Source organism: Schistosoma mansoni, chromosome 2, assembly GCF_000237925.1.
Source record: "Schistosoma mansoni strain Puerto Rico chromosome 2, complete genome".
Lineage (NCBI taxonomy): Eukaryota > Metazoa > Platyhelminthes > Trematoda > Strigeidida > Schistosomatidae > Schistosoma > Schistosoma mansoni.
In genome coordinates this window covers 620969-634488 of record NC_031496.1, presented here as the reverse complement: position 1 = coordinate 634488, position 13520 = coordinate 620969, and the positions used below count along the sequence as shown (strand labels likewise).

Below are 13520 nucleotides of genomic sequence, written 5' to 3'. Positions count from 1 at the left end.
AATGTTTTGCATTTATTTACAACTTTTTTACCAATATCCACTCACTGAACATTTTTTTGGTTATCCGTGTTTTCAAAAACCATCTAATACATTCATGTTATCATTTTGCATATAAACGGGTTATATTATTAAATTTAAAAGAAATTGTCGCTCTGGCTAGTGGCTTAACTTTCGATAACAGTTCATTCTGGAGTTTCAGTTAATAATCCAGTATTGAGAGTAGCCATTAACAATTCAAACACCTGTATCCATGTAGATACTAATTCTATAAAAAATAGAATACTATAGTTCTATGTATAGGATGGTGGTCTGCAATGCTGAGAGTAATCTTCACTAAATATTTTGGTACAACATGCAAAATTTTTCCGTACAAACCAATCACTCGACTACTCATTGAATCGTATTGGACATTATGACTATCAACTGTAACGCGTCAATAAAGTGATTGATAAAAGTTACAGTCGAAATAAATAAGCAGTTTTTCCCCCCAAATACCCTGGTATGGCCGAGAATGGGGGAAGTCAGCTCTCCCTCTCCAAATGCTCTCACATGACCAAGCGTATATAGCCTATGCTAGGGAAATCCTACTCACTGCCTTCTCACGGCACTAATATCGTTTACGAAATCGAGAGGACGAAAAGCAAATTTCCGGCGCTTTAAGCGGGTTGATGGACACGGCGAGTCCACATAGCGAAGTTGGAAAACCCTGATTCCAAACTAATGGTGCACATGCACCCCAGTATTCTGAAGGAACAAATGGCAAATGAATTAATCGTTGGTCACCGGCTACCATGGGACTGTATCTCCTCACGATGCTCCACTGTCTTATGGATCAGATCTTTAAATCAAAGGCTCCGGGTGTGGCCCCCTTAGAAAACCATCTGCTTCAGTTTGGGCACTCGGGCAGTATCACAGACCTCACACAGATCAAATGAGATTTGTGCGGTGCATATGTATTTGTTGCCCCTTTGTACCAATATTTATTTGTTCAAATAAATAAATGTACTCGAAAAAAAGAAGACAAAACAGTAGAACTAAAAACGTGCTTTCTTTTTGTAAAAAAAAGTTTCTCTAAACAAAAAATTTAGGATTTCATTTCGCGTTAAAATAAAATATAAAATTACAACAACACAATGATAAAAGAGACAATCTAAAAGTAATTAAAATTAAAAATTCCATATTACAAAGTTATTCAGATCGATTGGATATGCAGTTTCCAAGAGGGAAAATCATCTTTTTTCTTAATAGAATATCAATGTCCTTGAACACTTAACAACACAGTGATGTACCATCGGCCTAACCCACCTTGACATAAATACGTCTATGAGCATGACATTGAATAAATGAAGATTATAGTAGTTTAAAAGCTTTAGTGATCACCATTTTGATGACAAAACTGGGTAAAGTGACAAAAATCAACATAATAAAAGATGACATCGCATAGTAACTGATATTTTATGAAGGGAGGGATAAAGAAACAATACTCCAAATAAGATAGCCGCATATGTATGAGTATAATGAGAATTATATGTAAACTTTAATCTTACACACTGTTTCACATTCTTCTTTGGTTAAAAAGTTATTTTCATTTGCATCACAGCCACCATAGATAAATTCTTCACAGGTTGTTGTCTGTGGATTCCAACCCCAACGATTGAAACTTGCACGACATTTACCAGTTAATCTTGGTAGTAAACAAATTGGATTTAATGTATCTTGCACTAAATTAATAAAGATGTAATGAGAAAAGTGATTAGCAATTCGATTCATAACCATTTTTACTCACTAACACTCAGTCAGTCAGTCAGTCACACCGTAGAACTTCGTACGTGAGATTGCTGTTTTTAGTCTTACCGCTCTTCAACCGACCTGTCTGGCATGGACCTTGAGGAACGATTGTTCCAGCCAGCATAACTAGATTGGTTCATCACGATAGGCAAGCCCGACCACCACGTCAAGGTAGCAGCAACGGTCGGGACTCACTAACACTAAAATAAAAATGGTGATTAAGGAATGGAAGTCAAGGCAGACATGAAAAGGACTAGAAGTATTTGATTACCGGGCTTTTTTCTCTTATTACTACCAACTTATGCCACAGATTGACAAGGCTGTGTTTGGGAAAAGGGATGGTGAGGACGAAATTTTACAGTTTAGTGGTCTCTTGATTTTCACGATCTCATAAACTACCTTATATTTGACCCACTAACCTTTTTTATTGAAAATTAGAGAACATTGTGAAGTTGGGAAAACCATAACATTTCTAACAATGAAGTCAACTAGATATCCATATTTGACCTTTGCTTTATTGAAACGAGCCCTTTAAAGAATTCTTGTTGTGAATTTTCGATATTAAATAAAACTCATGCTCTTACTGGACCACCGTCTGAGACCAGAAAGTGCCAGTCCTCTATCTGACCTTAAAGTTGGCACTTAATACGAATAAACGGTTTTCTGAATATATATGCAACAGATAATAGCCGTTATTTGTTCCTTGGGTTGAAGGGCGAAGAGACAGGTTGGTTTAACCTACCGACTTAGGCTACAATTACGTATGAACACCTAACCTAAAATCCAGAAAGTATCCTGCAAAACCCAACTTTAACCCTATAAGAGGTGCAGTGATATAGAGGGGACAGCAAGAAACAACAAGGATAAAAATTATTTATCCTTTCCTTCTTTACTGTACCATTTGACGAGGCTGAGAACACGCTATTACGGATAGAACCCCGTTCAGAAAGAGTTTGTTTGGCTTTTAAATTCATTGGTATACTTGCATCAGCGTGATGAAGAAAGTTGATGCTAAGTTTCCAGATATGCTCCATCTCTATATTAGTTGGATGAGGTTTAATGAATGACCACTGCAGGATCTTGTATCTCAGTTTGAGAAACAAAGCATGCATTAGTGACAGAAGATTCTAGTTTTAGCTGATGAATTTTGTCGCTCGATTCGAAATAGGGCTCGGATATTGAGTGCTCTAACATTTAGTTTAGGATACGAGCGCGTAGGCTATTTATCAGATACATATCAAAGAATTCAGCTGCCAGACTTTTCCTTTAACCTTTAAATTGACTGATTTTGGTCCAACTACTATCTAATTAACCTGACTGGCGTGATAGAACACTATTGAAATGTTCCAACAAATCCAGCTTGACTAGCTCTTCATGACGGGCAAGCTCGAACTCAACATTAGGGTAGTAGCTACAGTCCCGGGATAAAATAATATTACATGCGAGCTCTGGGATTTGAAAGGACATAATGGTGTATTGAACAGTTCTACCAATCTTTTGGCAGGAAAATCGTATTCCTGACGCTCCACTATGATAGAGATGCGAAATGGTGAAGAGCTTAGAAAGGTGGTTCAACGTGCAAAGCAAGTCAGTACCACAGTCATTACAAAAATGATTATATGAAATACAAAAATCAAGATTTTTGACTATTCATGCAATTTTCTGAGTACTTTTGAAATCGACATGACGAGTAACTTAATCAATGTTCTTACATCTCAAGAGAGGACATTTTAGTTTCTTCTCTAGTTTGTATTGTTACTGTAGGAGACTTTGGTATGTTCTTTTTGTTTGAGATTATTTTCAGCTTTTGATTTTATTTTTTGATACCCCATGTTAGAATTATGCGCCACATAGTATCAGGTCTATGTTTCAACGTCATTATAAGCATACCAAGAATCAAACTCAATTTAGTGTAAACTTCCAAGAGTATTTAGGAAAACTGCAGTGATCTAAAATCACCTGGTTGTTATATATTAACAGAACTACGGAGATTATTTAAGGCAGTAAAGTATTTCCCCACATTTTAAGCTTTACGGAATACCATATTCAGTGTGTTGGTTTTTTCCTTGCTTTGTAGTGAAGTTGATATCTTTCGTTAACGAAAAGCTTACTTCCAAGTAGCGATTGTCATGGACTGTTTGGGACAATGCGATTGTAAAGCCGTTAAAATATACTTACTAAAAGCCTACATAAGAGACGTAAGTAGCTAAGGATTCCAAAATGGAATATCAAGAAAACATTAATGGTCAGCAACTGTTCTCGAATGCTATTATTTGTCAGTTGGTGGAGTGGGTAAACTTTAGTACAATCATTGCTAACGTATATATTGTAGTTCCACAATTAGGTTAGGTGATAAAAACAGCTAACAAAATGCTTTGGTGAATTTAGATTATTGACAGAGACCACTCAGTAGCTTGTTACTCATTGGCAGCTCTGTTATAAACAATGAAACACAAAATAAACAAAAACAAACCACAGGTATTTAGTTATATATTTTGCTCCCATGTAATTAAACTATCGAATATAAAATATCTCCACAGGTTGGAATGGTTAGGAAACGAACAATTACTTGCGTTAATGCGCCAAGCTGGTTGGTACAGAAGTCTGTTGGAAAATACTAGGAGCGACTAGACCAAGACTAAGCATAAGATGTCAATGGCTTACTCCAGTGAAAAAAATCATGTTAGATTTTAAATAAACTCATTGATCAGAATCTAATGTGAACAGCTTGACTGAGGTGTGAGGAAGACAGACAGGTTGGTTACACCGATTTTAAACGCCTACTGCTTTAGTTCGTGAGAAAAAGTCAAATACATGACAATAATATTATAAATATGTGGTGAACTTACGAATAAAGGGATACTAAAGTCAATTAGAATTAAAACAAGCGAAATACTTAACAGACGATACTTAGCATGATTACATATTCAGTGGGTTTGCACACAATCCTCAATAATAAGAATGAAAGATCAGTCTTTACCAACCATGAGGATCTTCAGCAGCATTGAGATGGAATTTCCCTATAAGTATTATAGCCCCAAGTACATAATGCAGTGTTTCGGTAAGTTATCTCAACCGCTTACAACTTGGTATAAGAAATCCAAGTCCAAATGAATGGATGTTGACTTTTGAATGTCTTGAGAATATCATGTCAAATAGGTATTTTTTTTAAAAAACATCAAAGTGGAATAACAAGAAAATCAGTCTAGCTCCAAACTTACTGTTAATATGTGAATGAACAACTGAGTAAACGTGCATGAAGTAGGATAAAACCAGCAAAAGTATTAGTGTTACAATAATTCCCAAACCAATTAATAACGCAGATAACGTTCGGTGACGAGGAATAACTTCCCGCTTGTAGATTATCCCTGAGCTTGGTGGAGGCTGAAAATCAGACCAATGAGACTCCACAAGAGACTCTTTTTCTTGAGCCATTAGCAAACAATCAATGCTGTTTACTGAGTATTCAGGATTACGATATATACATATAACTCCAAATTTGTTTGCCTTGTGATCCGATATTTAATATTCTGGTCAAGATCTTGTACAAACCGATTGATTTCTTTGAGCTTGCTATATATAGATTATTTTGTGGTCCGGAAGATACTTTCTGGTTTGTGATTCGGTTGAAATTTATATGAACCAAACAATGTGCAAACGAATACTGCTGACTGTTCGAAAGTAGGACTATACCACAAAACTTCTTGAGGGACCTCGCGGAAATCAATTGAGTGCAAAGTTCCTACTAGTTTAGGATTTTTCAGTTATCTAATGTGACGTCCCGGTAGTCTTGATTCAAATTGCGCGCGTTCCCATATGTAGAAAACTTTTCTCGGAGACTTTGATCACATTACTTTAATTCCGTTTCGCTCACCAAATTCTACTCACCATATTTCAATTGAAAGCTTTTCAATCGATGTCTGTCTGCTTTTTGATGTTTTGAGAAGCGGTTTTCTCATTTATGTTTTTCTGTTGTTTTGCATAAGCATTTTTTCTGTATAGTCGTCTTCACAATGGAGTTACAGTGTTCCTGCATCTGTTCTTATTAGTTATTAGTGTTTTGCTGGACAACAAAGCCTAGATATGTGAGAGATGCTGTTGTACTCCAGTCACGAAGAGGAAAATGATCCACACACTCAGGGAGTTGCTCCGATGCTGTTCAAATAAACACGTAATACATTTATAGAATGGGAATCTCACGGATCCAGGATCATCAAGGCATCCTTCAAAACAAAGGAGGGAATCACAATGAATGTTATCCAGTGTTATGCACCCACCGATGATAGCAAAGATGACGATAAATATTAGTTCTATGAGAGGCTGCAAACAATCATAACTAAGTGCCCAAGAAAGGATCTCACCATCCTGATGGGAGATCTAAACGCCAAAGTCAGAACGTTCAACACCGGATATGAAGAGATCATGGGATGACATGGACTGACTGGAAGAAAGGAACTAAAATGGTGGGAGATTTGCGAACCTATATGTATTCGACAAATTGGTTGTAGGTGGCACAATATTCCCACACGAACTCACACACAAAGCTACAGGAGTCTCATCGGACCACACTATGCAGTATCAGGTCGATCACATTTTCATCGACAAAACCTCAGGAAGATCCGTGAACGACGTGAGAACCAGGAGAGGAGTTGACATAGCTTCGGATCACCAAATGGTTGTGGTCAAGATCAAACTGAAACTAAAGAAACACGGGAAAAACAACAATACAAAGGTTCAATACACCTTTTTTTCGAGATACTGACAAGCTCAACGAATTCAAGGTAACTCTCAGCAACGGGTTCCAAGCATTACAGGATCTACTCGTAGAAAAAGAAACTACTATGCAAGACAACTGGAAAGGGATCAAAAAAGCATTAACTTCGACGTGTCAGGAGTTGCTGGGTTGCAAGAAGCACCATCATCATGAGGAATGAATCTCCACTGAAACGCAGGATAAAATTCAAGAAAGCAAGGACGAGAAGGCAGCAATTAACAACAGCAGAACAATAACGAAAAAGGTTGAGGCATAAGTTGAATAAACTGAAGAATAAGGCGAGTGATGAATAGCATTAGAGCTGGCAAGCAGAATTTTGTGGAAGAGCTGGCAACGACGGTGGAAAAAGCTGTATGAGAAAGAAATACGAGACAACTATATGACACGACGAAGACACTGGTACGGAGATATAGTAAACCGGAGGGATCGGTCAAAAACAAAAAAGGAAAGACAATCTCAGAGATTCAAGGACAGAGGAACAGATGGGTATGTAGAACATCAACGTTGATGTTCTATGTCGAAATGATTGGGGGCCTACTATAGTTAAACGAGAATGGTGACGAACCAACTAACGCTGAAGTCACACCTCGCGACCGGCCCTTACGTGGTTTGAACCATCGACGCATCAAAGAATCATGGACGCTATGGAGACTGTACAACACAAAGGACGTTATTACAAGAATATATTAGTTAAGGTACAACCACGGAAGCACAGAAGTGAAAGAACAACCACTGCCGCGTTGGCCAGTCCATGGCATATAATTGATTGATGCGCGTTGACTATCCTTGACCTTGACAGGGATCGATGATCTGTTCGATATTTAGTGACATTTCACCGACCCTACAATACTCCCCCACCAGATTCAACGGCCGTTTGAATCGATACCAAACATGTTGGGAGTAGTCGCGCGCCGGAGGTTGCCAGACGATTATTATGAATCCTCCGGGTATTGCCGAGCTGTAAAAGAAATGGAAAGGAGGCTGCAGAAACTGATCGGGAAACAACAGGTAATAACACGTAACTAGGACGTTGGATGAATGTTAAGCGATCAACCATAGAAACAATAGAAAAAGAAACATTTTAGAGTTTTATCAAGTCGCGTGGAAAAATATAGCTATGACAAGTGGTTGAGTTCCTCAGATGAGAAACGTTAAGTTTGCCGCAAGAGTAGTGATGTCACAATGATAGTACGATAAGTGTATTATCAATCGATGCCGATGTTTGTACTGCTCTCGGTACAGAGTAGAAAGTCCGTAAGTGTCGCTGACAACTGTTCGTAAGCGTCCATTTCTAGTTATATCTATATTTAACAGACTAACTGTAAGTACAAAAGTATAACCGTGAAAATAAGTCGTGGTTTCCTTGTGCGAAGCTTTTGATCAACTTGCAGTCAGTTTGGAAAAACTGATAACTGCTGTGAAGATCAATAAGGGTCGAAGAATACAGAGCGAGAGCGAAGGTGGCACGATGAAATCTCTAAAAGATGATAAACGGTGGGTGCTGCATGTTTGTTTGATGAGTGAACCGAAAAATGTCGAAAAGAACATAAGAAACCAAGAGTGTCACTCTGGACTCATGTCAATGATATCGGTGAAAAATGCTGTCAGTGTTGGGGTCGAGACGACAATATCGTTGTCAGTTTGCGGGAGACTGCGTAAACTGATGATTCGCGTGAATGAGTATCGTCAAACCACCAATTGAACTGGACAGGCTTTAGATCGTCGAGTAGTTGAACAGCCGACTAATGTACCGAAATCATCTATTTGATAACAGCCACGCGGAAACAATACTTCATAAGATGAAAAAACACGACGTCGAAGTTGAATAACTACAATAGTTCGGATGTGTTGTAACGTCACATCGAAGTAACATCCTTTCGTATACTGACAAGTGTACTGAACGTTCGTTTGGGCATCGTCAATATAGCAATTGGATGTGTAAAAGCAAACATATACGAAGACTATCGTGGGGTTCGTGGAGAATTTCAGAGGTCGTTTAGTTATTTTCCAAACCCGTATTGCATGTGAATGAGCCGAAGACAGAATTAAAGTGACTTTCGTGCAATAAGGAAATCGAGCCATGATTTACAGTGTGAGATAACAGCAAATACAAAGCGCATAGCAAACATTAATTTAAATGGTAACTACCAACGTAGCCAAAGTTTAGGTTTAGATAACTTGATCGTTTCGTAAAAAAGCATATTATCTAGCGCTAAGTGACATCAAGTACGAAGAAGTGTCTCATTAAGACATGGACTAAGATTGCTCGTGTACATGAAATGCGTTTTTTCGGAGTATTCTGACTTACGAGTCATAAATGTACATAGTTTCGACTAAAATTTGACGGCAGTGACAGAATGTATTACTACTCGAAGTGAAAGTAGCCGCGAAACGTTATTAAACATCATAAATATTACACGAAATTAACTAACGCAATTATGAAACTCGCCTGGGTTACTCTTGCTCCCAAGTAATTGAAATATGTTGATTAAATTCGTAGATTAACGAAGAATTGTAGACTGAATTTGTATACGTCCAAATTTAATTTAAGCCAAACACGTAGAATTGCCTGGCGAAACAGTCTAAACAAGATCTAATATTGCAGGAAATTTATAATTCAAACTCACCGTAAATTTCTAGCATTTGTATCCTCTGATTCACCATGGAACTCAGCAATTGGAAATTAGTCAGACAGTGGTCAAGAAAGTAAAATATTCTAGTAGATAGTTTCTGATAGTAGTTAGTTGATAGTGATTAAGCAGGAAGATGAATTTATAATCGACAGTTAATCCTGTATTGGTTATACAAGTGAATAAGTTGCAAACAGATATACGTTCGTGTTGCCTTGAGGCTATACTTACGAGTGGTTGATACTTTAACAGACATATTACACAGGAGCATTTACATGCTGCTAATGCTTGTTAAAGAACCACGATAGTCGATTATAGTCGTAGTTGATTGGTTAGTTCTATCGATTGAACTAATTATTTCAGTTGAAATACTAATCAACATTGATATGAAGCAACGAATGTTCACAGAAACTGATAAAGATAGCCGAAGTTAAAAATGAAAAATAATAAGTATAGAATGCAATAAAAAAGACCATAATGATAGATTGCGTTGTTCGAAGTCTTGCTCACCAGTGTAGAACATCAACGTTGATGTTCTATGTCGAAATGATTGGGGGCCTACTATAGTTAAACGAGAATGGTGACGAACCAACTAACGCTGAAGTCACACCTCGCGACCGGCCCTTACGTGGTTTGAACCATCGACGCATCAAAGAATCATGGACGCTATGGAGACTGTACAACACAAAGGACGTTAATACGAGAATATATTAGTTAAGGTACAACCACGAAAGTACAGAAGTGAAAGAACAACCACTGCCGCGTTGGCCAGTCCATGGCATATAATTGATTGATGCGCGTTGACTATCCTTGACCTTGACAGGGATCGATGATCTGTTCGATATTTAGTGACATTTCACCGACCCTACAGGTAGAATAATTCTAGGAACTCTTGAATTGATCATCTCCATTAAATCCGCTAGACATCCAAGCAGCACACACAGACTTTCCTATAGATTTCACTCCACCAACGATCGAAGAAATCAAGATGTCCATCGGACAAATCAGGAGCGGGAAGGCATGTGGACCTGACAATATACCAGCTGAAGCACTGAAGTTAAACACCGAAGTAACTGAAAACATGCTTCACCTTCTATTCGGAAAGATTTGGGAGGAAGAACAAGTGCCACAGATAGACTGGAAAGAAAGGCACCTCATCAAGATGCCAAAGAAAGGAGATCTGAACAAGTGTCAGAGCTATAGACATATCAGACAACTGCCAATGTCAGCAAAGGTTCTTACCAGTGTTTTTGAACCTAATGAAAAACTCAGTAGACTGGGTATCCGTGCTTTCATTCAGATCTGAAGAACATATTCCTGATTGAAAAATGGTAACCACTTGACACCATAGATAAATAATTGAGCTTGCAAGGTATGATACCTTTCAGATACGAAAGAGTACGTAAAGCAGGTAGTGGAGTGGCTTCATAAAGTAACGGTCAATTCAAGCCGTAGCACTACTTAAATACTTACTTACTTACGCATGTTACCCCCAATAGAACATTGGCGGCCGACCAGCATTCTCCAACCCACTATGTCCTGAGTCTTCCTTTCTAGCTCTATCCAAATGTTGTTCATTCTTCTCATGTCTCTCTCCATTTCTCGACATATTATTTTCTTTGGTCTTCCAACTCTCCTTTGACCATCAGGATTCCATGTGAGGGCTCGCCTTGTGACGCAGTTGTATGATTTCCTCAATATGTGTTCTATCCACTTCCAGCACTTCTTACTCCGTTGAAATTTAGTCTGTTCTCTCTCACAATAGAATGTCGCTGATAGTATCCGGTCAACGGATCGGAAGTATTTTCCGTAGACATTTGTCAGTAAACACATGTATCTTCTGGATGGTGGCCTTCTTAGTTCGCCAAGTTTCGGCCCCATACAATAGAACTGTCTTGACATTTGTATTGAAAATTCTCACTTTGGTGTTGGTTGACAATTGTTTTGATTTGTAGATATTCTCCTCTTGCTTTGCCGATCCTCGATTCTAGTTCTACTCAATTGTTGTTTATTCTTCTCATACCTGTTTCTATTTCTCGATGTAATGTGTTCTTTCGTCTCCCTCCTCTCCTTTGGTCTTCAGGATTCCATGTGAGTGCTTGCCTTGTGATGCAGTTGGCTCCTTTCCTCAATGTGTGTCTTATCCACTTCGAGCGCTTCTCCTTGATTTCTTCCTCCGCTGGAATCTGGTTTGTTCTCTACCACAGTAGGTTCTTGCTGATAGTGTCTGGCCAATGGATCCCTAGTATATTGCATAGACAACTGATAAGAAACACTTGTATCTTCTGGATGATGGCTTTCGTAGTTCTCCACGTCTCCGCCCCATTCAGTAGAACTGTCTTGACATTTGTATTGGAAACTTTCACTTTGATGTTAGTTGGCAATTGTTTTGAGTTCCAGATGTTCTTTCGTTGTAAATATGCTGCTCTAGCTTTGCCTATCCGCGTCTTCACATCTGTATCAGATCCACCGTGTTCATCAATGATGCTGTCCAGATATGTAAAGTTTTTCACATCCTCCGTCAAGTGTAATTCGATTGGTGCATGCTGTTTTGTATTGGAGAATCTTGCTTTTCCCTTTGTGTATATTGAGGCCTACTGTTTCCGAGGCTGCTGCTACATTGGTCGTTTTCTCCTGCATTTGTTATTGCGTGTGTGGTAGAAGAGTCAGATCATCTGTGAAGTCTAAATCGTCCAGTTGCGTCCTAGCTGTTCACTGTATCCCGTGCTTCTCCCCAGATGTTGACGTCTTCATAATACAGTCGTTCACCGGTAGAAAGAGAAAGGGTGAGAGTAAGCAACCTTGCCTAACACCGGTCTTTACCTCGAATCAGTCGGTGAGTCGTCCTCCATGGACGATTTGGCAGTTTAATCCGTCATAGGAATTCCCTATGATATTGACTATCTTCTCAGGCACGCCGCGCTGTTGAAGAAGCCTCCATAGTGTTGTCTTGTCCGCGCTATCAAATGCTTTCTCGTAGTCGATGAAGTTGATGCAGAGGGAAGAATTCCATTCGATTGATTGTTCCACAATGATACGTAGAGTTCAATTTGGTCTGTACACAATCGATCCTGGCGGAATCCAACCTGTTGGTATCGAAGTTGGGCGTCTATGGAGCCCCTCATTCTGTTTAACAGTACCCTGTGGAAGACTTTTCCTGGTATTGAGAGAAGGGTGATGCCCCTGTAGTTATCACAGTTGCTGGGTTCGCCTTACTTTGGTATCTTGATCAGAAGTCCTCCCTTCCAGTCTGTTGGTACTTGTTCTTCACCCCGAATCTTACTGAAGAGAATGTGGAGTATCCTTGCAGTTGCCGCTACACCTGCTTTCAGTGCCTCTGCTGGAATGTTGTCTGGTCCTGCTGCTTTGCCGTCCTTGATTTATCTGATGACCATGCTGATCTCTTAAATTGTTGGCGGATAAACATCGATTTGGATGTCTGTGGGTGCTACTTCGATGTTGGGTGGGTTCAGCGGAGCTAGTCGATTCAAGAGTTCTTTGAAATGTTCAACCCACTTGCTCTTCAATGTTGATGATTACCTTGGCTCCCTTGCTTTTCACTGGTGATTCTGGTTTACGGTAATTTCCATCGAGTTTCTTTATCGTGTCATACAATTGTCTCATATTTCCTTCTCTTGCAGCCTTTTCCACTGTCGTTGCTAAATCTTCCACATATTTACGTTTGTCGGTTCTGATGCTCCTCTTCACTTGCTTCTTTCCCTCTGTGTATTCAGCTTGTTACTTGACTTTTTCTGATCTTTTTTGGCTAATATTGGTCGCTGTCTTCTTGTTCCTCCTTTTTTGAACCTTATCCAGTGTATCAACAGTGATCCATTCCTTGTGTTGGTGCTTCTTGTGGCCCAGAACCTCATGACATGTTGAAGTGATTGCCTCTTTTATCCCTTTCCAATTGCTCTCCATGGTAGTTTCCTCTCCATTAAGTAGATCATGAAAGGCCTGGAACCTGTTGTTCAGGGCTATCTTGGATTTGTTGAGTTTGTCAATATCCCAAAGAAAGGCCGTATTAAACTTTTGTGATGTTATCTGCCCCATTATCCAGTGCTTCTTAAGTTTTAGTTTCATCTTGGCAACCAGCAGGTGGTGATCTGATGCTATATCAGCTCCTCTCTTGGTTCTTACATCCTTCATCGTCCTACTGAACATTTCGTTGATGCAGATATGCTCAATTTGGTTCTGTGTAGTGTGATCCGGTGAGATCCATGCGACTTTGGGTGTGTGTTTGTGTGGAAATATAGTGTCACCTATGACCAGGCTATCGAAGGCACGTAAGGTTGCAAATCACTCACCATTTTTTTCCTTTCTCCCAG

General features: G+C 39.1%; 1 protein-coding gene across 1 annotated transcript; it reads right to left on the bottom strand.

Moving 5' to 3' along the window:
* Window positions 1–182: 182 nt before the first annotated feature.
* Window positions 183–5223, bottom strand: Smp_139840 (putative kunitz-type protease inhibitor; the record flags this gene model as incomplete). The annotated part of the gene is made up of 3 exons (XM_018795248.1): window positions 183–242; window positions 1552–1721; window positions 5010–5223. 3 exons carry the CDS (start codon window positions 5221–5223, stop codon window positions 183–185), a joined length of 444 nt encoding a protein of 147 aa, XP_018649580.1.
* Window positions 5224–13520: the final 8297 nt, after the last annotated feature.